Source organism: Silurus meridionalis, chromosome 13 (assembly GCF_014805685.1).
Source record: "Silurus meridionalis isolate SWU-2019-XX chromosome 13, ASM1480568v1, whole genome shotgun sequence".
Lineage (NCBI taxonomy): Eukaryota > Metazoa > Chordata > Actinopteri > Siluriformes > Siluridae > Silurus > Silurus meridionalis.
The window spans coordinates 13,913,847-13,940,531 of NC_060896.1; the positions used below are offsets into that span (position 1 = coordinate 13,913,847).

Sequence of the window (26,685 nt, forward strand, 5' to 3'; positions counted from 1 at the left end):
TAACTGCACAGTATCCATCAGTGAATAAACATGGTTCGACCCTGGACTTTCTCATGTTCACTATAAATTAATGTTTAAATTTCAAGTTATTTCTTACATCAAAACATAATTTATGTCATGAAGCCAATGCCACCTGTAAGGTACAGTCTTTATTTGCTTTGCAAAACATTACTCATACTGAGATTGTAATTGAAACATAATCTATCACTTATTAACAAGATTCGTAACATCAACATAATTAACATAACATTATTCAGCTTTACTATCTCAATGGTGCATGTTCCAAAAGTTTTTTTTACACATGTACCCAACAAAGCTAAGAACAACAAACATGACAAAGTCTTGCTCTGCTGCTGCCATAAGCTTGAATATTGACCATCAAATTGCCCAGGCTCTAAATTCAGCTTACCCAATATTCTCTGAACCAGTAGTATTTTATATCCCTTTGCCCTTTTTTGAAATCCAACTAACTATATTTACAAGTGATAGATTACAGCTCAAAGTCTTATGCAGAAAGGACTAAATAACTAACTGCGCTAACTAACTGATATATTGTGTACTAACATATTTTTTATACAAAAAAAAATTGCATTAGACCACAATTCACCACGTTTGGACACATGTATGGGCATATTTAAATTTAAAACAGAAGTAAGTTTGAACCTGTAAAAGCAGTCAGACAAACCTGTGCTCCAAAATGTTGGCGGCTGAACAGGCAACAGGTGCATTAAGTGATTTGAATTGTGTAATGTGATATAATGTTTTGTTCAGATCTACATGTGGATTTTGTGGTGCCATGTAAGAGATATCTTCCAGGCTTTAAATGCAAAAAACTGACATGATTGATTAGTTTTATTTTTGTATTTGTACTTTTGTTTGAACTGTTCCTATTCGTTTTATTGATTTATTTTTGCTTATTAAAAACTTTTCTTATTCTATTTGCTCTCTCAAGTGTCTTTGCGTTGCAAAATGTCACTATTCATATGTGCTTAACATATGGATTTTAAACATTTTACACAGCGCTTTATATATATATATATATATATATATATATATATATATATATATATATATATATATATATATATATATATATACACAGTACAGACCAAAAGTTTGGACACACCTTCTCATTCAAATTCAAATTCTCATGACTATGAAAATTGTAGAGTCACACTGAAGGCATCAAAACTATGAATTAACACATGTGGAATTATATACATAACAAAAATGTGAAACAACTGAAAATATGTCATATTGTAAGGTTCTTCAAAGTAGCCACCTTTTGCTTAGATTACTGCTTTGCACAGTAGGCATTCTCTTGATGCCTACTTTGAAGAACCTACAATATGACATATTTTCAGTTCACTTTTTTGTTATGTATATAATTCCACATGTGTTAATTCATAGTTTTGATGCCTTCAGTGTGTCTCTACTTTTGGTCTGTACTGTATATATAATATATATAAACTTTTGGTCTGTACTGTATATACAGTGGAACCCGGTTATGTCGATGTCCTAGGGGGTCGCCAAAAGCATCGAGGTAACCGATGATCGAGATAAACGAAAATCAATATGGCGGCAATATATTAACGTGCTTGAAATTTCTTTATGTACATGATGTGCGTTAATAAATGAGAATGTGCATGCACGTGTTTTTGAAGGTTTTTTTTACACAACAGCGTTGCCGCGATTTGTTTGATGAAGGCATGCTATAAAAATACATACAGTACATGTTTATCTGTCAGGAATCCACCTGCCACGCCCCCTTCGGCCCCCTTCAGCGTAGCAGGTGCTTTCCCGGCCGCTTTCTCTGAAGCTCCCGACTTTAATCGCGCACATATGGTGCTCGTTTAGCATCATCACCAGCTCCTATTTAAACTTCCACACTCTCACTGTCCGTTATTGTTGGTATATGTTGGTTCACGGCGGTTGTTGTTATCGCTCATGCGTATCCCGGTACGTGCCTTCCCACCGGCACTCTCTCAACGGCTGCGCTTTTCTTCCCAAAGCGCACCGAGGATTCCCCCCGATCCTGCCGGTGTTCATTCTATGATTTTGCTCGTCCCACGTTCCGCGCCGCCAAGCGCGGCTTTCGCCTTGCGTTCATCGCATAACATTTAACAACAAAAGGCATATGTGCACTAACTAACAGCAGAGATTCACCAGTATACAATACAACACCTGTAGCAGCTGTAAGCCTTGATTTTTTCCGCCACTTCCGCGAGTTATTCTGCGGCTGCACCGAGATAACCGACGTTAAATGGCAAATTTTTTCCCCCTTGTGCTCGAGATATTAGGGTTCGGCGACATAAAAAAAGTCGACATAACCGATAAAAAATGCTTAGAAAAAGCGAGAATTTGGCGGTTCCACTTCAAAAACGTCGACTTAATAGGGTTGTCCAGATAACCCAGGGCGGGATAACCGGGTTCCACTGTATAATATATATACAGTACAGACCAAACGTTTGGACACACAAGGTCTGTACTGTATATATATATATATGATTTCCACATCCCATCTGCCATTTGTAAACTATTAGGCTTTCACGGGTCAAACATGCAGCCCCTGTGGACAGAGCGTTAAAGCTTTTACATCCAGTCAGTCAACATACTTTAGGTTATAGTCCATTAAAACCAAATATAGAATATAGAAGACACCCTGAAAAAAAAACCAGTATGAATGCTAATGTGCTGACAGTGTATCTATGACTAGTATGTTAGTAATGCTTTATAATCTAATAATGTTTTCTCTCACTCAGGGCTGAAGAGACAGAGCTATGACTCAGAGAGTGGGAGCAGCACGTCCCTCGACCATAGTTGCCATTTTAGAACCTCATCACCACCCTGTCTCACTAAATGAAACTGCCTATCAAGAAAGAAGGACCCTTGACTCATAGGTCCTAGACAGGATCTCTGAAATAGCCTCTTCATATCATATTATTAAAGTTATACATTTCAAGGTTGAAAGTGTAAAGACTGATCAGAAACACCTAAATGTACCAAATATGACATTTTCATTAACTATTCTCATGAGATACACTTCATACGGAGATAGAAAAAGAGATTTACTAGCTCATGTTGCCCTAAAAGCAATATTGAGATAGGAGTTGATTGTGTATTTAATAAAGGGAAGCAGTGACAATGTTGACTTAGCATGCAACCGGTCCCTTGTGGCAACTTTACTTTTCACAGGGAAAAGACTGCAACTGCTTTTTCTTTCCCACTGAGGAAGAAGCTTTAAACGAATATTCATCTGTCAGATTAATTCAAAGGAAGCACTAGATATATCAAGGGTACAGTATCTTAATGTATCAGAGATGCCAATTAGTTACTATTATTCTTAATTACATATTTTATGTTTTTGCATTAATGGCAAGTTGCACTGTATAGCACTGTACAGGTCTATACTCTATACCGATTACCAGTATTTAGTGTACAACAAGGGCTGCTAGTATAAATATTTATTGGAATGCCACAGGTGACAGAATCTACCTACTGAATACTGTAAATCACATTTAAAATATTGCACTCGGTATCATATTGTAGGAATTAAAGAAACTTATTACATATAAGGTGGGACTGTAGAAATGTTCAAGTAAACTATCCAACATTCTTACCCTCATTTCCTCCGAAACATCAAAATTGAAGATGAGTCTAAAAGGCACTTAGTGGTAATGGTTTGTGATTATTTATGCATAGATTCATATTCGAGGATGGATGTCATTACAGCTGAGATCTCTTATCATGCACTTTAAATAATTATCTTCACTCCTCTTCTTCCCTGAAATATGGAAATTGTAATTTAATACAGAACAGATTGCTATAACATGAGAAAATGATGGCCTTATACTGTACATTAGTCCACATTAGTATTCTTGATTTTTTTTCCCCCTACATTTTGTCTTAAAACAAACTTGCAATGAAATAGACTAAAGCATGAATCAAAAGAGCAGGAGAAAAAAAAATCCCCAGATTTCTTGCATCATGAATATTAAGAAGCTATCAAAACAAGCCTTTTATTAAAGTTCTGGAACAGTATAGAAAGCTTTGCTTATTTAAATAAATTTTGACTGAAAGCTGTATAATCCATTTTTATGAACAGAAGACCCTCTACCAGAAATTAGTCTCTGGGATAAGGAGAGCATTAGTCAAAAGCATAGAGGGTATTTATGCAAGACAGTGTGTATGTGCATTGCTTCTAGAGGCTATGTACTTTCTTATACAGAGCACAAGTGTAGAGTCATGTCACTTAAGATAGCTCTGTGCAAGCTCACATTACATTTATGCTTTTTCCCAGAGAGAACCGTTAAACATGTGGTAAGCTAAGATCATGACAGTGATGATTAAATATATTGTGCCGGTGTGATTGTAGTATCAGCTATTTTTTACCCGAGTCTCCAAGGGACAGCGATTTGATGGCCAGGCTCTTATCCTGGCCTGGTTATGCAGGAAAATGTCACACAGATTGACAATGTACTATGCCATTTTATTTAAAGCCAAGGGTATTTAAACTTCAGAGACATCAGAAGGTCAGTCAAAAGAGCAGACTTACCGTATTAGGGAATGCTAACAAAAGAGATTCATAAATTCATTAATATATATATATATATATATATATATATATATAGATAGATAGATAGATAGATAGATAGATAGATAGATAGATAGATAGATAGATACTATTAATATCACAAAATACTTCTTTCATCTGCCCACATGTTCTGCAATCATGGTTCTTGGCACCGAACCTGAAATAGGAGAGATACTGCTGCAAATCAAGTAACCTTTGTGTTTTCTCTCTTGAACTGTTGCTTAATATCTGAGTCACCATTAATAATCTTGTACTGAAGTAGATGCCTATTAAAGGTCAAAGTATTTAACCTTTTTTTAGAAACATATAGTGACATTTATGTCTTTACAATTTTTTCAGAAAGCCACAAAAAAATTATATTGGAGGTTGGAGGTTCTTGTATCAAGCCTCCACATTCCTGTGAGGCCTTTCGTTGCTTTGTTGTTGCTTTGTTGTTGTAACTAAGCATGTGACAGGTCCATGTTTCAGGCTGTGTATCACCGACGGGCTCTTCTTTAGGCTGCTGAATATTGCATATGAGATAATGTTGTGTGCGGATCAGATTCTTATTCCTGTAAGCAGGATAACAGATGCTGCCCACAGCAGCACACCGCTGCTTTTTAATATATAGATAATATCCGTTAGGAAAACACAGAACCGCAGTATTTCGATTATATAATGGTTGAGGGGACCTATAATAAGTCCAGCTTGGATACTGCCTAGTTTGGGAAGTTATAGTTTAGTGGTTAAGACATTGGACTTTGGATCCGAAGGTTGTGAATTCAAATCCCAGCCACAGCAATCTGCCACTCCTGGGCCCCTGAGCTAGGCCCTTAACCCATTATTGTAAATTGCTATGGATAAGGGCGTCTGTTAAATGCCATAAATGCAAATAAAATGTAAATGCATGTAGGTCGATTGGCTAGATTGCCAATAGGTGTAAACCATGTATGCATGGTGCTTTATCATGAACTTGTATTCCATTCAGAGTGCATTCCCTCCTTTTGACTAGTGTTCTCAAGAGACTCCATATCACTGACACTGCCGAGGTTTCAATGGTTACTGAAGATAGAAGTCCTATCAAGAGACAGTAGACTACTTGTATAAGCGATGTCTAATACAAACATAATATTGGAATCGCTGACGCACTGCTTTACCATTGCTTTCCTGATTTAAGTCTGCCATGACATCATTCCTGCCTTGAGGCACAATCAAGGCACAAAGTGATGAAAACACTGCATTGAGTTTGCTTCAAGCTTCCAAAGTTTTTCCTACTCTCTGCTCATTAAGGAAACACTGAACTGTAGGCATATTGTTAGCGTTTTATATATCCTTGATGTGACATGCTGTAATTCTGTACAGGAAATGCTTTGCTATGGTTGTTATTCCACTAACTACTGTTTAAATATTGTGGAACTGTGTATTTATATGTAGATATGGCCAAATTCATCTGAAATGTCATAAAATCCTTATTCGCCTTCAAAATATGGAATTCGGGTCATCTGGATGGTGTGTAAGCATAAGTAGAGAGTGGGGATTGGAACTTACAAGGTAAATTTGACAAAAGGTTTTATTATGGAAACAAAGTGCACTGGACCTGTTGTTATATCTATGTGACAAATTAAATCAACAGGCAGCCAACTCTCCAGTAGTGAATAAATACTTAGCATTAATGTTAGTGCTACCATGATGATCTAATACAGTCATTCCCTTTTATAGAAATACAAATGTCTGTGAGAAACACAGCTGAGACAACGAAGTCATGACAGGGGTTACATTATTTTCTCATTAAAAGTGAAAGCTAACATTCCTAACTTTCTAGGAAAAGAGATTATTAATTTACATTCACCCGTCTTCAGGAGCAGAAAGCTCCTAATGGAAGGAAGGTCCATATTTAAACATTTAGTACACCAGGCATCCTGAACTGTATTTTTGTCCTTCCATTAAGATTCTGAGTTGGATAGCTAGGTAACTTTATCTGCTTTTATCAGGAAAGAGTCTTGGATTACATATTAAACCTTTTTATTTATTTTTTATTCCTGATGGCTTACTTACCGTTTCAATAGTTGCTCCCGGGCATCCCGTGCTTTGGGTCAGTCCATGGCAGAGTTTTTTAATCAGTATTCCCACAGTCAGTGTTGGATGAAGTATTCAAAGCATGGAATTGAGTAAAAGTAGCAATACAGTAGGTAAAATATTACTTCAGTTAAAGTGCTCCCTTAAAACATTCACTTGAGTAAAAGTACAAAAGTACTTGCCTTCAAATGTACTTAAGTGTCCAATGTAGTATGATTTATTACGACTATAATATTGTATTTTTGTCACAAGACTTTTGCTCAACCAACTCAGTGTCAATGTAAAAAGACTTTAACGTTACTCTTAGCAGACCAATCTATTAATAGAATGATGATGAGTCAAACACTAATATCATGAGCCCCAAACCTTTTTAACTTTTTAAAAAAATCACACAAATAAGGCCACATGTGCTGGGAAAGTTAGAGGTTTTTTCCATTATTTATTCCTCTCAAGATTTTCTACATGCTGTTGAACGGACATTGAACTGTATGTTCATGCTGAGTAGATAACACCAAGCGGCAATTAAAACAAGTTCAAAACAGAGCGCACACTCTGCCCTAATTGGTGGCTTGCTGCGTGCTTGATCAGTTACATTTTTATCCACTGATAAATAAAAAGGAACAACTGATTTCCCAAATGTAGTTGAGTAAAATGTAAAATATTTCACTTTGAAATGTAGTGAAGTTAAAGTAAAAGTTTCCCAAATGGAAGTACATTAGTAAAGTGCAAATATGTGAAAAAGCTACTTAAGTACAGTAATAAATTACATTTACTTCCTTACTTTCCACCACTGCCCACAACTGAGCACCCATGGGGTTTAGGGCCTTGCTCAAGGGCCCAAGTGTGGCAGCCTGGATCCAATGGCCAATGCCTTAACTACTAGGCTACCACCTCCATATTAAGCTTAAACTTTTAAAGAAAACTGACTCCAAGCACACTGAAGGATTTATGTTCATTTTTTTGTAGAAGCATAAATTAATACCCAGTCAGTGTGGAAGTGGTGTTGGAAGAGAATGTGTTAGGTGTCCACAAAAACACCTATTTTGTGATATAGAGATAAAACAACATACTAAAGTGTATGTTTTGCATAAAAAGAACGTTTCTAATTGACATCAAATTTTTTTTTAAAAAGCACACAAGAGACAAAGCCTCACTTAACAATATTGTCAAACATTATTATTATTATTATTAATGTTTAACAATATTGTCAAACATTATTATTATTATTATTATTATTATTATTATTATTATTATTATTATTATTGCAACACATAGGTCAATAATTACCTAAGTGTTGGCTTAGGTATCACATTATTTGCAAGCATGTAATTATTTTGGAAATATTTATTACTAATAATAACAAATAATAATGTCATTAAATATCCACTGCTAAGCAAGGCTTTGGTTTACCAGTATATACAGTATGTCTATAATTACATCATTAGTATCAGCTATAACACTGTCACCAGTGACAAACAAGGTGACAAAAAATTACAGCACTAGTCTGAAACAGAGAACAGTCTCTTTATTATTAAATGACTATTATACAGTATTGTTATTAATTGTTGCAAATTTCAACATTCAACACTTGTACTAAATACCCACAAATACACAACTCTTCAGGAGTTATGTTTATAGAGAACTCTAAAGAGGATTACTTGTACCCTGGCTTTACTCACTCTCTTCTTTCCTCTCACTTTCTCCATTACCACTATGTGAAGCAAGAGTAAGGTTCCCAAAATACACTTGTTATGCAAACATGCTGTTACACACTTCCTCAGGGATCGCTACTCTGACACTGTTGCTTTTTTAAAGAAACCTGCTTTTACACATTTTCCTCTCTCTGTCTCCCTCTGTCTCTATCTGTCTCTCTTTCTCTCTCTCTCTCTCTCTTGCTCTCAATGAAAATGTCCTACCTTAGTTTGGGAGAGCAAGAAAGCTGATTAGTGAATGCCATGCTAATACCATTTAAGGATTACCAGAACTAAGAATGGCAGGAAGGGTAGTCTGAAATCTCTACCTGTCACAAAGCCAAATTTTAAATGCAATCAAGTCTGTTATTAGTCTATAATCAATAATCAATACTGAAAATAAAATAATGTTTTAATGCACCAAATTCTATACCCAATTTTAGTAATCATTTACTTGTATATATCAAACCATAATAAGCACAGACAAAAAGAACAGTCACCGCTGCTCTATATTAATTTAGGAGTTTTTACATATTCTTGGCATCATACATTTGTTTACAAAATATATTTGACTAGATAAAGCTGTGGACCTTAGTAAGTGTAAAGAATACCAATTAAAAAATATGTAAAATCATCAATCATCAAAACAATATTATCAAAGTAAAAGATGGTAGTGCATTTGCCATAGAATACACAATACATTTAAAATGATATATGTTAAAGGTAAAATATAAAAACGGAGTAAATGAAAGTAGAATAAGGAAATATACGAAGCCGTGGTTGAATACAGGATTAGCACAGTGTGCTACAGTATCTGATTTGAAGTTTGGTATAAAATATTGTGTGGTGTTACAACATAGTGTTCTTGCAATCCAATGATATTGATTGCTCTTTTATGCAAATCAGAAAACTTTATTTTAAAAATGTATTATGTCATTCCAGGCTAAGAATATAATAAACATGACTAATTTTTTGAGGCTTACACAGCAAAAAAATGGCACAAAACCAAAAGTGTCTTAAAACCAAACCTTGTCCTTGATATGTGCTACATTCTACATGCACTGTAAAAACAATGACAGTAATGAACTTTTCACCATACCTTATATAACAGGTGATTTTATTTGGATCTCAGCTATAGATGGTTTTATTGACCTCAGTTAGTCCTCTTGGGGTTTTTCAAGATAAACAGTAGCTATTTTTTTCTCCTGGTAGACTGACAATGCAGGTTCGTTCTTATGGGTCTGTAGAAATTCCTGCCCATTGGCTCCATTACCCTTTTTTTCTTGAGAATCCCTCCCTTCTACACCCGTTGCAGATCCACTGTTGTTCATGTCCATTTGGAACGTAAAGGATCTCTCATTAGGCCCCAGCCTAATGACTTTTTCTGTCTTGCTAATTTCACTACTTAATTGCATGGCTTCAGTTCCTTCAAGGTTGGTCATCCATGGCATTTCCCCTTTTTGGACCTCTTCGGTGGAGAGTCTGATGGTGTACTCAGCACCAGTTCCAGCACTCTGCACCTGGTGGAAGTCGGAGCTGGAGGACCGCAGTGCTGCCATTATCTGTTCCTGTGGCAGGTCATCTTCCTCATTTTGCAGCAGTCCAGACTCTTCCAGACTCTGGGAAATATTAAGCTCTGCCACAAAGGTCGTTGTTCCACTATCTGGGGACTGTTGCACCTTCTGGATGTTAACAGACATGTTCTCAGGACTTTGACCAGATCTGGTGAAAGAAACAAGTTCTTCTTTTAGTGTTCCAGACACAGTGCCTTCTAGCTGCTCCAGTGCTTCCTTTAGCTGTTCTCTAGGGTCTAATGACTCTTCTTGCAGGATCTCCAGCATGGACTCTTGCATTCTGGGTGAAACATGCACTTCCTCTTCAAAAATACACTCTGAGATTCCAGCTTTGTCTCTTTTGACATATTCAGGTGACTCACTGCCATGTTCCCCTTCTTCAGAATACCTCCTGTTTGCAGGCAGACCTTCTTCCTGGAAGTATCTCTCATCTGAAAGGTCTTCCACCACTCCATAATGTCCATAAGACATAAATCCGCCACCTTCCTCTGATTCAGACATGTTGTCATCAGGGGTGGAAACATAGTATTCTTGTGTTTCTTGGCCCTGAGAATAGTATGGGTAACTCTCATCTTTGGACACGTCCTGCACTTGCACAAATCCACTCTTGTCATACCCTGAGGTTTCCCCAGGCTCGTCAGTGTTTTCATGGTGTTCAGCTGGCTGAGGTTCATTCTCTGGTTCATCGATGTGAAAGAACATTGATGAAGGTTGAAAGTAAGGTTTTGACTTAACCTCTACAGTCTCTTTAATTTCAGCTTCCCCTTCATGACTATGAGATTCTAGTGGTGCCTCCATTATCTCCACTTTAACTGACTTGTTTTCTAAGCTTTCACTATCAAGGCCAAGGTGCAGAAGGTTCTCTATCATGCTTCCTGTTGGAGTCCCCTTAATGTCCTCCAGTGAGACTTTATGTACCCCCTCACTAAGGAGTTCCCCAAGAACTGAGCTGTCTGACACATCCAGGTCCTCTTCGACTTTTGATTGCAGTACAATCTGAGTTTTAGTGTTCCCATCCTCTTGCTCTATTTTCTCTACATGGTATGTGATCTTTGAGTCAGGAGATGAACTGATCTTTGTGTCAAAGCCAGCAGGCTTTATGACCTTTTCAATAATTTCTTTCATGGACACTGAGTCCAAAACTTTTTCCTCACCTGCAAATACCTTTGGTCCCACATTTCCAGAATCTTTCAAATCTCTTTCACTTTCTTGATTGGATTCCATTTGCTGGATAAATGGTACTGCATCAGGTTGCACTGTTGCCTTGGTATGATCTTTTGTGCTCTCATCTTCTTGTTTATATTTCTTATCAACAACTTCCTGGGGGCTTTTTGCATTAATGTTCAGGCTCATCATAGGTGGTGACACAACTTTGACTGTTTTTATTTCAACTGTTGATGGTGCAGTGGGGAATGATTTGCTTTGGATTTCTGTCTGGAAAATATCAGGTGAACTTATTGGTGGGCTTTTAGTCATATCTTTGATAATTACCTTCTGTTCTTCCTTCACTTTTTCGCTAGTAGTCTTAGTGGCAGAGACATCTGGTTTGCTTGTGCTTGGCGTGCCTAAAGCCTGTTTAGCTTTGGTGAAAGAAATCATGTCTCTTCTAGCAGCAGGAGTCTGTTGTCCATGGTTTGAAATAGCGATAGGCAAAATCCTGGACGTTTTGTGGGAATCAAACTGCCTGGATACGGTGGAGGTTCTCATGCTGGAAATGGGTTCTTTATTCCGGAAATCATACCCGAATAAATTCCGTTTCACGTCTGGACGACTAGTTGTCAAGGTAGAGGTTCTTGGCATGTGAGAATGGGCTGGCATTTGGATATCTGCCAAAGAAAAGGCAAGTGTTGGAATTCAAAAGTCTTATGTGTTATTGTAGTTTTTAGCAACGCTTATTTTGCACAATACAAACAGTAAATCAGAGAAGGAAAGATGAATCCTCTGTACCTATTATTCTTTCTCTTGAAGACCTCATCTGAGGATGTTTACCTTCACCTTCAAGCAGTGCCCTGAAAAAGCAACAAAAAAAACTAATTTTCAAGAAAAATAGCTAAACTAGCTAATAGCTAAGCAGAATCAGAATACTTTTATTTATCCCCCTGCAACCAAATTATTTTCCTATAGGATCAATAAAATATTCTTAAAAAAAAAATCAATGTTTAGCGAAAAAAAAAAAATCAATCAAACCAATGGGGTTATTTAATTCACCTGTCCTTAGTATGCTGAGCCCCGTGCTCTGTCATCACCAAACAAAACCTTAAACTGAAAGGAAGACAAGGTACATACACAGACCTTCTCCCACAGATACAAAATATACTTGCCAATTACAGATTGCTCTTTACCATGGCATATTTTTTGTCCTTCTTTTTAAACCTACCTTAACACTCCTAGAGCAAAACTTTGTGGAAATACAGCTCAGTATAGTCCCTGTGGACGTTCTCCAGGGAACTGTTCAATGGCTAAACTAAAAATAACAACCACACTGTGCTCTGTTTCCCTTATGGCTTAGAATGTGAAGCTGTGACAGACACACAGAAAGATTTGTTTGCATTCTCTTCTACATTGCCAAGAAAGATATTATAAGTATTCCAAGGTAAATATTCCAAGATATTTTAAGGCGAAGCAAAACGATGGCAAAAAACAATCAAGAAAATGATCAAAAGCTTTTTAAAATGGCAAACGCCAGCAAAGTAGGAGTGTGTTATTAGCAACTCAATAAAATCTTCTATAAAAGGTCTGGTGGTGCACAAGTCCTTTGTGTACATGACTGGGAGGCGAGTGTCTGTTTGAAACCCATCCTAGTTACATTACTAACCTAGAAATTATATTATATATATATATATATATATATATATATATATATATATATATATATAGTATGTACTTAAACACAAAGCGTTTCATTATGTTTGTTTATATCAGTGTACATATTTTCTAACATAGTTTCAAAATAAAGAAAAAGAAAATACACAAAATGAAAATGTCTATTGAATTTGACTAACATTTTACTACCGTAGTGGACCCGTACCTTTATAAATACATCCACATTTTAATCTAAATATTTTATACTTTGTGCTTCTGGAATGTTAGTTAAAGAAATTAAGGTACAAAAAAGCTTTCGGTTCTCTGGAATCGAAACCAGTTATTGTACAAATCTACAGAAAACCTGGAAGAATTCCATACAGCAGACCTGTAAAAGTTAATATGCAAAGGGTTAGTGTGGATCGGGTTGTCATTCCAATCAAGCAGGAGCCACGTTATTAAACAAGTTCTGTTTACAGTTTGGTTTGAATTAATTTCAATAATCACAACAGAACTCTGGATAATATTTGACACCTAGTTGTATATTATTATGCATGCCAATCACAAAAGTTCCACCTGTATGCAGCTACTTCCATGCCAAGTCCCATTTTGACCTGTAGGAGGTCATGATGATCCTTCAGCTTTTCTGAAATGGTGTTACCCAGAAGCATGTGCTCTTCTTCCAGTTCTTCAATGATAATCTGTAAAATAGTAATGTTTATTTATTATTCGAGTCTGGTTTTTATGCTACATTGATGTAAATGTTATTTGTGAACATTTTGGTGTGATGTTTATAGGAATATATTATCAGTATCCTTTGGATGGATGATCATGGACTATCAAAACAATATTAAAAGATACCATATTTCATGTATTTTTTTGTGATGATGCACCTGTTGAGGATCTCTTACAACCCCTTACTTCATTACATTTCTCGATTTAAAGCCTGATCCCTGGTAACTGGCTCATAGCCACATGCCTAAAGTAGGTCACTAAATGATTACTCGAGCACATCAAACCCCACAGGATGCCATAGTAACCTTTAAATCCTCTCCTGTTCTGTTGGTTGTCAAAGCAGTCTGGATCCACATGACTATACTTAACTTCCAGGGGCAATCACACACTTAAGATTTTTCAGTTGTCCCTCTAGGGGACACTTCAAATGATCGTCAGTACGTTCAAGTAGCGCCCCTTGAGAAAGCTACAACCCTTTATTTATCAAATGAAAAACCACTGAAGAACCCTTTTTTCTAACACTGTTGAGTAAAAATTTGAATGGTTGACATTTGGAGTCATTTGGACTCTGTGCCATAAATGTAAACAATCAATGCATATACAATTCAGAACAACAAAGTTCTTAAAGGGGTTCTTATGATATTTCAGTTGATATTGGTTCTACTTGATCTTTGATTTAAACAAATCTATCAGCTAAAATGTTTAGACATGTGATGAGTCTCCATCTAATAAATGTTTTACTGCTTTTTATCGAGTATCACACATTGGGTGGCTCAAGTGGAGCAAAAGCATGACTCATATTGTTTAAATATAGACGCATAATCATCTACTCTGAAAGCTTCCATGAGAGCAGTCTTAAGACAAAACATTTGTGTCTTGTACATGGCTCATTTATGTACCTACAGATCAGCATGATGTTTTACCATGCATTTGGGAGATCAAAGTTTACTACACAGCATATTATAATTTCCTTTATTATTTTATAGAGTTTTATATGTCTTTAGCTTATTTTCTTATGCAGTGCTTTTTCAAGGGCGTGGCCGGGTCTCCGGCTCTCCACTAAGTGGGCGTGGGCCTTGAAAGACCACTACTGCTGCTGCTATTATTGCTAATAATAATAATAATAATAATAATAATAATAATAATAATAATAATTTAGTTCACACACCTGATACTGGCTGATATCTTTTCTAAACTTTTCCTGCATGTCCATGAGATGCTCCTCCAGCTGCATCTGCATCTGGCTGTGCTTCTCCATTTCCGCCCGCAGTTGCTTCAGCTCTGAAGCGTACCCCATCTTCTCTCTCCTCATATCTTCGAGCCTCGCCTGGTCCGCTTTTATGGATTCTTCCATCTCTTCAACCTGCTGGCGATACATCTCAAAGGTCTCCATCCAGCTCTCAGACAGGCTAAGCGCATAATCCTGGACTTCTTCCGTAGTGAACGCTGGCGGCCCGTGATAAGTTCTGGTGACCGCAGGTAAGACGCGGGTGTGAACCTGGTTCCTGAGGCGCGCCACCTCGTTCCTGTGAACATCGTGCAAAAGAGCGCATTCGTTCTGCAGCTGAAGCAGGCGCTCCTCCAACACGCCGTTGTTGTGAAGAGCTTGACAAAGCTGCTTTTCACAACCTTTCAGCTCGCCATCCAGACTTGTGCTAAGTGCGGACTCGTCGGAGCGCATGGCCTGGATCAGCTGAAGTTCTTTGCGCAGCTTCTCCCGCTCCATCTCCGCCCTGCATGTTTCCAAAGACAGTTGTTCTACCAGCCTTCTCATCTCCCTTAGCTCGGCCATGCGTGTGTTCTCCCATTCTGTACACCTGTGATGCCTGATCGTGTTTATTTCTGCCACAAGACGCGCGTTTTCTTGCTCCAGCAGTTTCGCTCTGGACAGGTAGTGCCCGAGCCTCTGGTTCAGTTCCTGCAGTTGAAGCTTTTCTCCCTCGAACGATCGCTTGAACCGAAACATTTTATTTTAAAGTCTGAAAATCGGCGTGTTGCTATTAAAAAAAAGGTATGAAGGAAACTACGGCTTTGGTATCATCGGAAAGTGTGCAGGACGCGTTGTGCTGCTGCTGCTGCTGTGACTCTTCAGGTGCAGGAGGGAGGCGCGCGCCAATGGGTCACTCCTCTGAGACAAATGCGAGGAGAACACTTCAGGAGCGCTGTGATGGGATCTGGCTCTCCCATGTGGACAAAGATGGACAGTGCAAGACTGAGCTGACCTCAGTTATGCAACCATTCCCTCTCCGACATGCTGGGTCGTACGACTCGTTTAATAGATTTGACTCGTTAAATGACACGTTCGAGTGATCGAGCTGTAGTATCGATTCATTTGATTCGCCTCTATGAGAAGTGATTTATGTACAGGATATGATCAAAATTTCACTGGGTCCTAAACCACTAGCGCTTTATTTCTGGTAAAAAAAAATGGCTTAAAAATGTTAAAATATAAAAATGGCCTAAACCAAGAGTCCCCAACCACCGAGCAGAGAATCGTATATATCATTTAGTACTGGGCCACACAGAAGGAATAAACCTTTTTCGTTTTTATTTTATTTCCCTTGTATTGACAACCCCCTAAGGGCCAAACCCAGGCCCAGTAGAAAACTGTTTGAAACTGGTCCGTGCCACACAACACTTTGGGAAATGCAGGCCTTAACAACAATCCACTGGTCTTCAAATTAGCAAGAACAAATATTATGAATCTTTTCCTGGTTTTGGAAACTTCACTACAATTTAATGCGTAATGTCTTTTCTTTTGTCGTTAACTTTTAAATCGACTAAATTTGTTTTGGAAAACATACCGTTCCCTGCTACTTTAAAGAGACTATACATTGCATAAAATGATATTGACAACCCTACTTAAGATCTCTCAAAGTGTACTCTTAAGTAGAGTTGCAAAAGGATTACCTTTACTTTTAATGGAGTAATGTATAAGTAGCTTATTCAAACATTTATTTAAGTACAGCAGTGGTGTGCTGCAGCACTGGGTTTTTAGGGCTGGAGAGGGGGAATCAAATGACACTTTCAGAAAAGAACTGATGAATCACTCAGCATGACCCTGAGGAATCGCATAGTTACATTGATTCACACAAACATAAGTCCAACCGAAAGTACAAGTAAGGTAAGTTAGAAAAAATGGGACCGTCTCAGTAAACATAAATAATAATAAAGCTTTGTATTTATTTCTAAAACTTCACAAAGGACATGGACTCTTGTAAGCCAAAGCTGATTGTGGTTACAGGTGTGTGAAAAGGCATATCTAGATATTTTATGGATTTATATTTTATAGATTTTTTAAGCTTTGGCCTCTTGTTTTGTGTTGTGCCCATCATTTTAATATGAATTAAATGCATTTTATTCCCATAGGGTTTGGTCCATTCCGGCAATACCTGGTGAATCCAAGTTGGGAAGCAGTTAAGGTTGTCAAGGGATTTTATGTTTATATTAGGGTTCAAAACATTAGATATGTTTATATGCAAACATTCTTATTCATCTAAATGAATTGAATCCGAATGCAGGCTTCGAGATTACTGTTTATATGTACCTTAAACGTTGCAAGTTCAGAATTTAAATATTCTTCTAGATGTATTGTGTAAATATTTTAATTAAATTGCAATATATACATAGTTACTGTATGTGAAAATAAAAGTACACCTTCCTTGAATTCTATGGTTTTATGTATCAGGACAAAAAAATAAATAATTTGGTCCTTAGCAGGTCTTAAAATTAGGTAAATACAACCTCTGATATACAAAAACAACACATGACATATTACATATCACATATGAAAATAAAGCCAAAATGTAAAAACATGCATAGGAAACCTATGCACAGCTGTGCTGCTTCTATTGAATTGAACAGGCTAAGTAGCAGACAGGTGCTTCTAATTAAATATCCTTAATTAAGTTATAGCAAGTGTGATCACCTCTATAAAGGTTTGTTGCTGCACATCAATCTAGGAAGGGTTATAAGGCAATTTAAGACCAAAAGGACATTGATCCCAAGACACCAGCAAATCTACAAGAGAATGGTTAAAAAAAGAAAAGAATTAAGGTGCTGCAATGGCACAGGTTAGACCCCAACCCGACTAAAATGCTGTGGCAGGAACTTAATAGAGCTGTGCATAAACAAATACCCACAAAACTCAAAGAAGTGAAGCAACACTGTAAATAAGAGTATGCTAAAAATTACAATATTCCACAATATTGTAACACAATATTGTGACAGACTGTCATAAATAACATTACTTCAAGTTGTTGCTGCTAAACGTCTACAAGCTACTGAATAATAAGGTTCACTTAGTTTTTCACACATACAATTCTCTATTACTCCATTTTAGGCAGATTTTTTACTAAATAAATAAAAACAAAATGCACAATTGAACAATCAGTCTATTTAATAGCAAATTAAATGGTTTCATTCAAATGTACCTAGTGATTAATGAACCTATAAAAACCCTGTTTTCATAGGGTTTAAAGAAAAAGGTCCTTGGAGCCAACACTGAGATTCACATTGTAGAGATTCCTGTGTGTTACTCAAAAGCTCACCAAGCTATTGCTGAGATATGGCACAATCTGAAACCAAAGGTAAGGAAACAAGGACATTTCTTACTTATTTATGGCATGTTGTATTTTGCCCCAGACGTCTCACCCCCTGGCTGTTTTGGGAAATAAACTGCAATACTATATTTCCTGCATTTACAATGTGAGTGAGTCAATCCTGCTCATTCGAATCCCTCCACAATGACTTATTGAATTGCGAAGCTCCACAGTCGCAGTTCTTCTTGGGTTCATGTGAATTTCCATTAGGTTCCATTTTTTTTAGCAACTCAGAAAAAACTTGCTGGTAGGTGAATTGAACTATGCTAAATTGCATAAGTAAATATATGTGTGTGTTTATTGTGCCTTGTGCTCTAGCTTCACTCCCAGTTAGTAGACTATAAAATAGGTTGAATATTCACATATTTATGTAAGATATACATACATATGAGTGTATATTTGTTCAATTAATATCATTTTTGCAGTGCATCAAAATATTTGTTTAAAAATACATGTAAAGATCTGTTCCTGACCACACTGGGTGTTTGGTGATCAGATTGCTATCCATGTGGGCATAGCCTCAGGAGCCAAATGCATTATTCTGGAACAGACAGGCAAGAACAGTGGCTATAAGGACAAAGATTCGTGTGGCATCTGTCCAGAAGATAACTGCTGTATCAAAGGAGGACCAGAACATTTAGACTCAATTATAGACATGAAGACAATTGCCAAGAGTTTGAAAGTGCTTGGACTGGATGTGATTTACTCTAGGGATGCTGGAAGGTTTGTGGATTTTATATTATGGTTTTTTTTTTTACATATTGTACTAATGTAATGTAATGTATTCAAAATATGCTGTATGTATTCATATACAAACCCGATTCCAAAAAAGTTGGGACAATACAAATTGTTAATAAAAACAGAATGCAATGATGTGGAAGTTTCAAATTTCAATATTTTATTCAGAATACAACATAGATGACATATCAAATGTTTAAACTGAGAAAATGTATAATTTTAAGGGAAAAATAAGATGATTTTAAATTTCATGGCATCAACACATCTCAAAAAAGTTGGAACAAGGCCATGTTTACCACTGTGTGGCATCCCCTCTTCTTTTTATAACAGTCTGCAAACGTCTGGGGACTGAGGAGACAAGTTGCTCAAATTTAGGAATTGGAATGTTGTCCCATTCTTGTCTAATACAGGCTTCTAGTTGCTCAACTGTCTTAGGTCTTCTTTGTCGCATCTTCCTCTTTATGATGTGCCAAATGTTTTCTATGGGTGAAAGATCTGGACTGCAGGCTGGACATTTCAGTACCCGGATCCTTCTTCTACGCAGCCATGATGTTGTAATTGATGCAGTATGTGATCTGGCATTGTCATGTTGGAAAATTCAAGGTCTTCCCTGAAAGAGACGACATCTGGATGGGAGCATTTGTTGTTCTAGAACTTGGATATACTTTTCAGCATTGATGGTGCCTACCCAGATGTGTAAGCTGCCCATGCCACCCGCACTCATGCAACCCCATACCATCAGAGATGCAGGCTTCTGAACTGAGCGCTGATAACAACTTGGGTTGTCCTTATCCTCTTTAGTCCGGATGACATGGCATTCCAGTTTTCCAAAAATAACTTCAAATTTTGATTTGTATGACCACAGAACAGTTTTCCACTTTGCCACAGTCCATTTTAAATGAGCCTTGGCCCAGAGAAAACGCCTGCACTTCTGGATCATGTTTAGATATGGTTTCTTTTTTGACTTATAGAGTTCTGGCTGGCAACGCCGAATGGCACGGTGGATTGTGTTCACCGACAATGTTTTCTGGAAGTATTCCTGAGCCCATGTTGTGATTTACATTACAGTAGCATTCCTGTATGTGAAGCAGTGCCGTCTAAGGGCCCCAAGATCACAGGCACTCAGTATGGTTTTCGGCCTTGACTCTTAGGCACAGAGATTGTTCCAGATTCTCTGAATCTTTGGATGATATTGTGCACTGTAGATGATGATAACTTTAAACTCTTTGCAATTTTTCTCTGAGAAACTCCGTTCTGATATTGCTCCACTATTTTTCGCCACAGCATTTGGGGATTGGTGGAGACACTGCCACTCTAAAAGGCTCTTTTTATACCCAATTATGTTGCCAATTGACAGAATAAGTTGCAAATTGGTCCTCCAGCTGTTCCTTATATGTACATTTAACTTTTCCGGCCTCCTATTGCTACCTGTCCCAACTTTTTTGGAATGTGTAGCTCTCATAAAATCCAAAATGTGCCAATATTTGGCATGACATTTGTCTCACTTTCAACATTATGAATAAAATATAAGTTTATGAGATTTGTAAATCATTGCATTCCTTTTTTATTCACAATTTGTACAGTGTCCCAATTTTTTTTTTAAATCGGGTTTGTAATTTTTCATACGAATTCTAAAATCTGTGACACTGTTAAGTGCAAATGTGTGTTTCTCCTGTCTGCAGGTATCTGTGTGATTTTGTATACTACCTCTCTCTCCATTATGGGCAGGGAAGAGCAGCATTCATCCACGTGCCTGCCTGTGTTGGTCTGGCAAATCCAGATACACTCTTGCCTCAGCTTCAGGCCATAATCCAGGTCATGTTATGCCATCTTGACACACAAATGCTCTGGCCTGCAGCATCAGAATGCAGATGCAGCGAACAACAAATCAAAAAAGTGCTTAAATAGTCTAAATAGATTAATCGTTAAAAATAAAAACTTGTGTTAAAGACAAATGAAATAAAACTCAACACTGGCATTTTTGTCCCATTCACTTTTTTAATTCAAAATTTAAGAAAAAAAAAAGAAAATACATGAAAATTCTTCAGATACACATTAAGCCAATGTCATGTAAAAAGTATAACATCTGAACTAGAAGTGAGGAGAAAATAAAAAATAAAGCGAGGAGGGTTCGGATACATAATTTACGAGAAGACAAGTACCAGCTGAGCTGTTTCACCAAATCCATTTCTACCAATCAGTTCACTGACACAGAGATAAGAGTTCTTTGCAAAATAAAAAAAAGAAAAAATATTCAAAGCAGTATTGATTGAAAGTATCTCAGTACAGTAGAACAAGGCCCCTTTACATTTTCTTTTTTTTTTTCTTTTTTTTTTTTTTTAAGTCCGGAATGCCAAGCAAAATAACAGTGCCTGGAAAACGATGTATATAAAACCTCAAGCTCATTATTGCAATTTCAAATGCATCTATGCATCTTCTCTAAACCTGAGGTTTTGTATTCTGAGGAAATACAACAAAAATGAATGAAACTTGGAAGAAAAAAAAATAATTGAAACAAGCCAAACTCTTTCAGTCAATCGATCTTCAGGTTTGCAAAAAACGGTCACTGCAAGAAGCGCTATATCTACTGTAAACGTTTGTTTAAAAAAAAAATCTAGTCATGTTAAATCTCTCTCATGACTACCCGTAATCTACTGGACATCACTGTCCTATTTGTGTCTGTGTTTCTGAAGTAGATTTGTAATCTACAGTTAACTAGGGACCTTGGCAGCATTCAACAAAAACTGACATTCACTTTGGAACAAGCCAACCCTTTTGTCCATTTCATTACAGAAAAAAAATCAAACAAATAAATATCACTGATCTATAGTAATTTTTTTTCTCAATATAAAAACATCAAAATCTACACCACTACATCTACATGTGATACACTCCCATCCATATACATATGCAACACAAATAAAAGGCCTTTCAAAGAACGGTGATTTGGATTATGTCTCTCTTTTTTTCCCCATACCATATTTTTCCAGCAATCTGATCCCTCAACCAGGTCTCCCCATCACTGGCCACACTTTTAGCCCTGAAATTCTTCTTACAAACAAGAGATAGAAAGAACATTAAGTGCTACGAAGCAGAACGTTCAGGGTTGGAGAGATATTATGGAGCGTAAACGTTTTATGTGTGCTTTGTGTACTTTGATGGTCTAACGCCTTGCTTAGTTCAGCGAACACGTTTTTTGGAAAACCATTCTGCCAAGATTGAGCACCTGTCCAAAGCTCCGGTTGAAATGGAGAGGCTTTAAAACAGAAGAGCAGCATATTTGGAGCAGCATTAGAAAAGACAGACACGTTAACCAAGTCCCTTCTGTCTTTCTTTATCTCTAGAAAATAAGATGGAATAGACAACAATGTGAAATGTCTTGCACATACAAAAGAAAGCTTTAAACTAAACCAGCACAGGATGCAGAAACATTCGAGTGTCCAAAGGGCCAGATATTTCCATACCAATTTACCAAAAGCACAATCTATGGTGCTTATTTTACGTTTTTGAAGATTGTGCTTCCAACAAGCAGAGTGTAATGCATATTATACAATCTCTTATAGTGTGTGTTCATCACTATATGCTCAAATAATGCAAAACAAATCATTTAATGGAAATTGGCTCAAGGCTGTATAAATATTTGTCTGGTCGATGAGATTAAAGTGTTTAAAATGGAGGAATGATGCAGTGGAACCTTTACAGCTAAAAGTGAGGCAGGTCTAATCAGTGCCATTAAAGCCAGTCTGAAAGAGCCAAAGCAGTTTGTTTTTAATGAGGAATAAAGACAAAAAATGATATCAGTATGTCGGTTGTAGGACGTTGGACCTAGTGTAGGGATGAAACAACAATACTAATATACTTGCTCTCTGTCTCTGCTAAAGCTTGGACAGGTAAAAAGAACGAGGTGGGATTTTTTTAGCACAAGAACCACAAATTGTGACTGTTTCATGCCTGGATCATGAAATAACAGGTCGCCCAAATAAATACAAAAATCAAAGCTAAATAGTGGTTTTGCCAGCTTAGGAACTTAATTGAACTCGATTTAAAAATTCAACAGTTTGTGTTTAGGCAAGAAATCAATCACAGCAGTATATGAATAAAACCATGAACACCAAACCCTCGAAGCCAGCTGCATGATCTGAGGATGCCTGGTTGCGGAAATCACGTTGTTGACTGGAGAGAGGACGGCTAAAGCTATGTAGCTCTGTCCCAAATATTTTATGCCTTGTCCTATTTATACTTCTTTTATAAACACATGAGCTACCTATACTCACATGCAATAACATGTGCAGCAGGGAATAAAGAAAGGAAAATATAGTTTTCCTTTCTATATTGATGCAATTTAGATGCAATTTAGAGCATCAATTTAGATTTTTCTCCCCAAGCCTAGAATTGTAATTATTAGTTTGATTCCTACATTTCTTTATAGTATATTGTGTTTTTTTTTTTTTTTTTTCGCAGGAATGATAATGAAAGAGCTTGGGCATTTATGTGGGATGCAATTTGGGGTGGTTCTCATAGGCTTGCATTAAGCTGTACAGCCCTCCTCTCTCCTGTCCTCTGAGAGCATGTGGTTTGTGATGCTGATGAGGTTTTTCGTCTAGAGACTGAGGTTTGTCTCCTACAGACATATGAGAAAATAGTGAGATTTGTTTCTTTTTTTTTTTTTTTATGCACATACATATATAATAATAAAAAAGGAGAAAAAAAGAAAAAAACAAGAGTGAGGTAGATAAATGCTTGAAGGAAATGGAAAAAAAAAAGTCCCCCAGTCATGACATCATGGAAAATACAAATAAAAACTCATATACATTGGGCCATTTACAGTGATTTAAACTTAGAAAGAAGAATAAATAACCCTACAGAAAAGGAAAACAGCCTTTTATAAAGGGACAAATCATACATGGGTGACACTTCTCAAAATACAAAGAGAAATCCTTCAAAATAGGAAAAAAAAAAGATTTCAAAACCAAAAACGAAACTCTTTCATTGAAATGACAAGACCACTGTGCTGGAGTTCAGACCAAGCCTGTCTGTATTTGGTTTCCAGATGTTTCATAGGAGAAGCGTGCGCTTGTTTTGTGTGTGTGTGCGTGGGGGAGAGAGACTATACTGTGTTGTAAAATGAAAGCCTACAGCAGCATGTTGTAGAGTGCAGGCGATCAGTTTGGGTCTGTAAGGCAACCTAAGACAACCCAAGTAGCCCTGTCCGATGCTAAGCAATTATATAGATGGGGTAAAAGTGAAATATATATATATATATATATATATATATATATATATATATATATATATATATATATATATATATATATATATATATAAAAAACACAACAAAAAAAGTCGTGACTTAAGAATGAGGTACTGGGGGAAGCAGAAAAAAAAACCCTACTGTACATATGGGAGGCAGAGCAGCGAGAGAGAGAGAGAGAGAGAGAGAGAGAGAGAGAGAGAGAGAGAGGAGAGCGCCATTATACAAAAGACAAAGCAACAGATTAGATGCAAAACAAGGGACAAGGATATGTGGAAAGAGCAAAATCTTAACTCTGACCTGAGATTCAGTTGCACCTAGGGGCAGGACTTGGTGCAGTGCTAGACAACTGGTACAAGGGTGCCAAAACTACTCACACAGACCAAGGGCATTTTTTTTACATTTACACAAACACAGTAAAAATAATAGTAATAATAATAATAATAATAATAATAATAATAATAATAATAATAATAATAATAATACATTAAAAACAGAAGGCAATGGATTGTATGTGGCAATCTTGACAATCTCTCAGTGGAAGGGGAAAACTGTTTATTAAATATACTTTTTTTTCTTCCTTTTTTTGTTCTTTTTTGTTTTTCTTAAATTTTTGCTAGAAGAGTATAAAGCATAAGAAAATGGACTGTAGTGGAGATCATAAAATATTAAACCTGAAGGATTTCTTTATATATATATTTATATATTTATATATATAACATCCTTGAAGAAAAAAAAAAAGGATAAAATAGCAGCTTCTTTCTGTACAGACAAAAAACATCAGAGCCGTAAAAAAGTTATCAAAAGTGACAAACCCAATGATGTGTGTAAATGATCTGGTGGTCTAACATACAACTGTAAGACCTTCGTAGGATTGGTGGAGTTGTATAGAGACAAATGACTAGTTCAACAAAATACCTGCTGTGTACAATGCCTTAAAGTCTTGGCAAACGAGTGTCAGAACTGGTGATCCATTTAGCAAAATGAAATGTTTGCTTCATATGAGGGACGATCTTGTACGCCTCTTATCTGGCTCAGCACTTGGAGCATGTACTTTGTTATTGTTTGCTGTCAGACTGGGTTTTTTTTATGCTATTAGAAACAACACATCGCGGCTGAGCATCTTGTGTATGTTGGAGTGGATACGTTCATGTCACAGTTGGACAATCAGAGTTATGCCAGGAGGGAGCGCAGAACCTACTGTTTTACTAAGAACTAAAAAAGCATGAGGTCAGTGTAAGAGCTATAGATATTTGAAGGAAATACTTTTCTTGTCCAACCAAAATTGAGGAAGTAAGAAGGGAACATAAACATACTGAATAATAAATATGAAAAAGAAGTACAGATTTGGCAAAAAAATTTGGCAGTTTCAAAAAGCCCCATCTCTCTCTTTTTATTTTATTTTATTTATTTTACTTAAAAATTTAGAGCAAGGGCAACGTGGCCAACCAGGCCAACAGTTCTGACATAAGAACAAGCAATCCCTAGCAGAGATGCTCACTACTCTACCTTAAAAGAGAACTATAATGAAAAAAAGAGAGCAGGTGAGGGAGAGATATGCAGCATGGCAGAGAGGAATATGTGATTTTCCACACTGCCAAACCCACATACACCTCTAGGCTTACGCGCGCGCACACACACACACACACACACACACACACACCCACATACACACACACGCGCACAAACAAGCCCTTTAAAAAGTGCTCAGAAGTTGGGCTTGTCAGCTGATACGCAAAATTTCTTTTTAAATACAATTCTCTGGCCGAGAATATGCTTATATGTCTTTAAACTTCCTCTAGGAAATTAAAAAGCAACAAAATATGATACAAAAGACGTTTTTGCTGCAGCTCCCCAGTGTGATGGTTATGCTAGTCATTTTAAATATTGCCAGAGCATTATGCAGCCTTTCTGTGTCCCACACATAAATCTTCCACTGGGATGATAAAAAAAACCCCATAAAATAATAACCATCATAAAAATAAGTAAGCAATGTACTGATTTACAGTAGGACATTGTCTATCTGTGTATTGACTCCACCTTTGCTCCTTGAGTTTGTCTCTTTGACTGAGAAAAAAACACAAGTACATGTGACCACAAACATGGGTGAGGAGATACCGTGTGCACATGGGGGGATTCAGCAGGCCGACGACTGTGGAAGCGGAAGCGCTCGCTCGTTTTTGCGGCCGCCGTTCATGTGTGCGTACGGCTGTGTGGTGTCGAAGTGTGAGTCCAAGGCTGGGGATGCCGTAGAGGAAGAGGGCGAGGTGGAGGGTGTTGGAACCGAGGTGCAGGCCATGGGGGCAGAAGGCAATGTAGCAGTCTCTGTAAGCCCCTGAGAGGAGGGAGGAGTCAGGGTGGAGGCCGGGTCCAGCGGGATGTTCTCCATGTTCTCCACATCTACGTCGAGCCCCTCAGTGTCAGGTGGCTTGTTCTCATCGCTGTAGAAAAAGCTGACTTCGCTGAAGGACGGCTCCAGCTCCTCCTTGATGCTGCTGATGATCTCCAAGAAGGAGGGCCGCATCTTGGGGTTGTATTGCCAGCACATGCGCATCAGCTCGAATCTGTTAAACATTCACAGGAAACACACACATGAATACGGAATGCTGGCATGTGATAACACTCACTACCTTGTTGATAATTA

The 26,685-nt window shown here is 37.3% G+C and overlaps 3 protein-coding genes across 4 annotated transcripts in view; 1 reads left to right on the forward strand and 2 right to left on the reverse strand.

The window, feature by feature from the left end:
- Nucleotides 1-8,154: 8,154 nt before the first annotated feature.
- synm (synemin, intermediate filament protein) lies at nucleotides 8,155-15,565 on the reverse strand. The gene is made up of 4 exons (XM_046865139.1): nucleotides 14,620-15,565; nucleotides 13,293-13,417; nucleotides 11,862-11,923; nucleotides 8,155-11,740 (listed from the first exon to the last, which is right to left on the reverse strand). Exons 1-4 carry the CDS (start codon nucleotides 15,415-15,417, stop codon nucleotides 9,498-9,500), a joined length of 3,228 nt encoding a protein of 1,075 aa, XP_046721095.1. The 5' UTR covers nucleotides 15,418-15,565; the 3' UTR covers nucleotides 8,155-9,497.
- Nucleotides 15,566-15,712: 147 nt separating this feature from the next.
- Nucleotides 15,713-23,255, forward strand: pgpep1l (pyroglutamyl-peptidase I like). 2 transcript variants are annotated; one of them, XM_046865140.1, is made up of 6 exons: nucleotides 15,713-16,575; nucleotides 16,656-16,695; nucleotides 16,821-16,873; nucleotides 17,924-18,040; nucleotides 18,549-18,775; nucleotides 20,473-23,255. In XM_046865140.1, exons 1-6 carry the CDS (start codon nucleotides 16,507-16,509, stop codon nucleotides 20,696-20,698), a joined length of 732 nt encoding a protein of 243 aa, XP_046721096.1. In that variant the 5' UTR covers nucleotides 15,713-16,506; the 3' UTR covers nucleotides 20,699-23,255. The 2 variants fall into 2 exon arrangements, with proteins under 2 accessions (XP_046721096.1, XP_046721097.1); XM_046865141.1 differs by lacking the exons at nucleotides 15,713-16,575; nucleotides 16,656-16,695; nucleotides 16,821-16,873 and adding an exon at nucleotides 17,307-17,524.
- Nucleotides 23,256-26,039: 2,784 nt separating this feature from the next.
- Nucleotides 26,040-26,685, reverse strand: part of igf1ra (insulin-like growth factor 1a receptor) — an 88,430-nt gene continuing 87,784 nt past the window's right edge. Inside the window, exon 21 of the mRNA XM_046865138.1 lies at nucleotides 26,040-26,605. Within this exon, the coding sequence (XP_046721094.1) occupies nucleotides 26,179-26,605 (427 nt within the window). The 3' untranslated portion in view covers nucleotides 26,040-26,178. The remainder of the gene's footprint in view (nucleotides 26,606-26,685) is intronic.

Excerpts from the sequence above, each read along its gene's own strand:
- pgpep1l (XM_046865140.1), top strand. The coding sequence starts at position 16,507 with ATGACCCTGAGGAATCGCATAGTTACATTGATTCACACAAACATAAGT. Across the intron at positions 16,576-16,655 it reads CAACCGAAAGTACAAGTAAG|GACATGGACTCTTGTAAGCC; the intron begins GTAAGTTAGAAA and ends AACTTCACAAAG. Across the intron at positions 16,874-17,923 it reads CAAGTTGGGAAGCAGTTAAG|GGTTTAAAGAAAAAGGTCCT; the intron begins GTTGTCAAGGGA and ends CTGTTTTCATAG.
- synm (XM_046865139.1), bottom strand. The coding sequence starts at position 15,417 with ATGTTTCGGTTCAAGCGATCGTTCGAGGGAGAAAAGCTTCAACTGCAG. Across the intron at positions 13,418-14,619 it reads AAGATATCAGCCAGTATCAG|ATTATCATTGAAGAACTGGA; the intron begins GTGTGTGAACTA and ends ACTATTTTACAG. Across the intron at positions 11,741-11,861 it reads TTCAAGAGAAAGAATAATAG|ATATCCAAATGCCAGCCCAT; the intron begins GTACAGAGGATT and ends TTTCTTTGGCAG.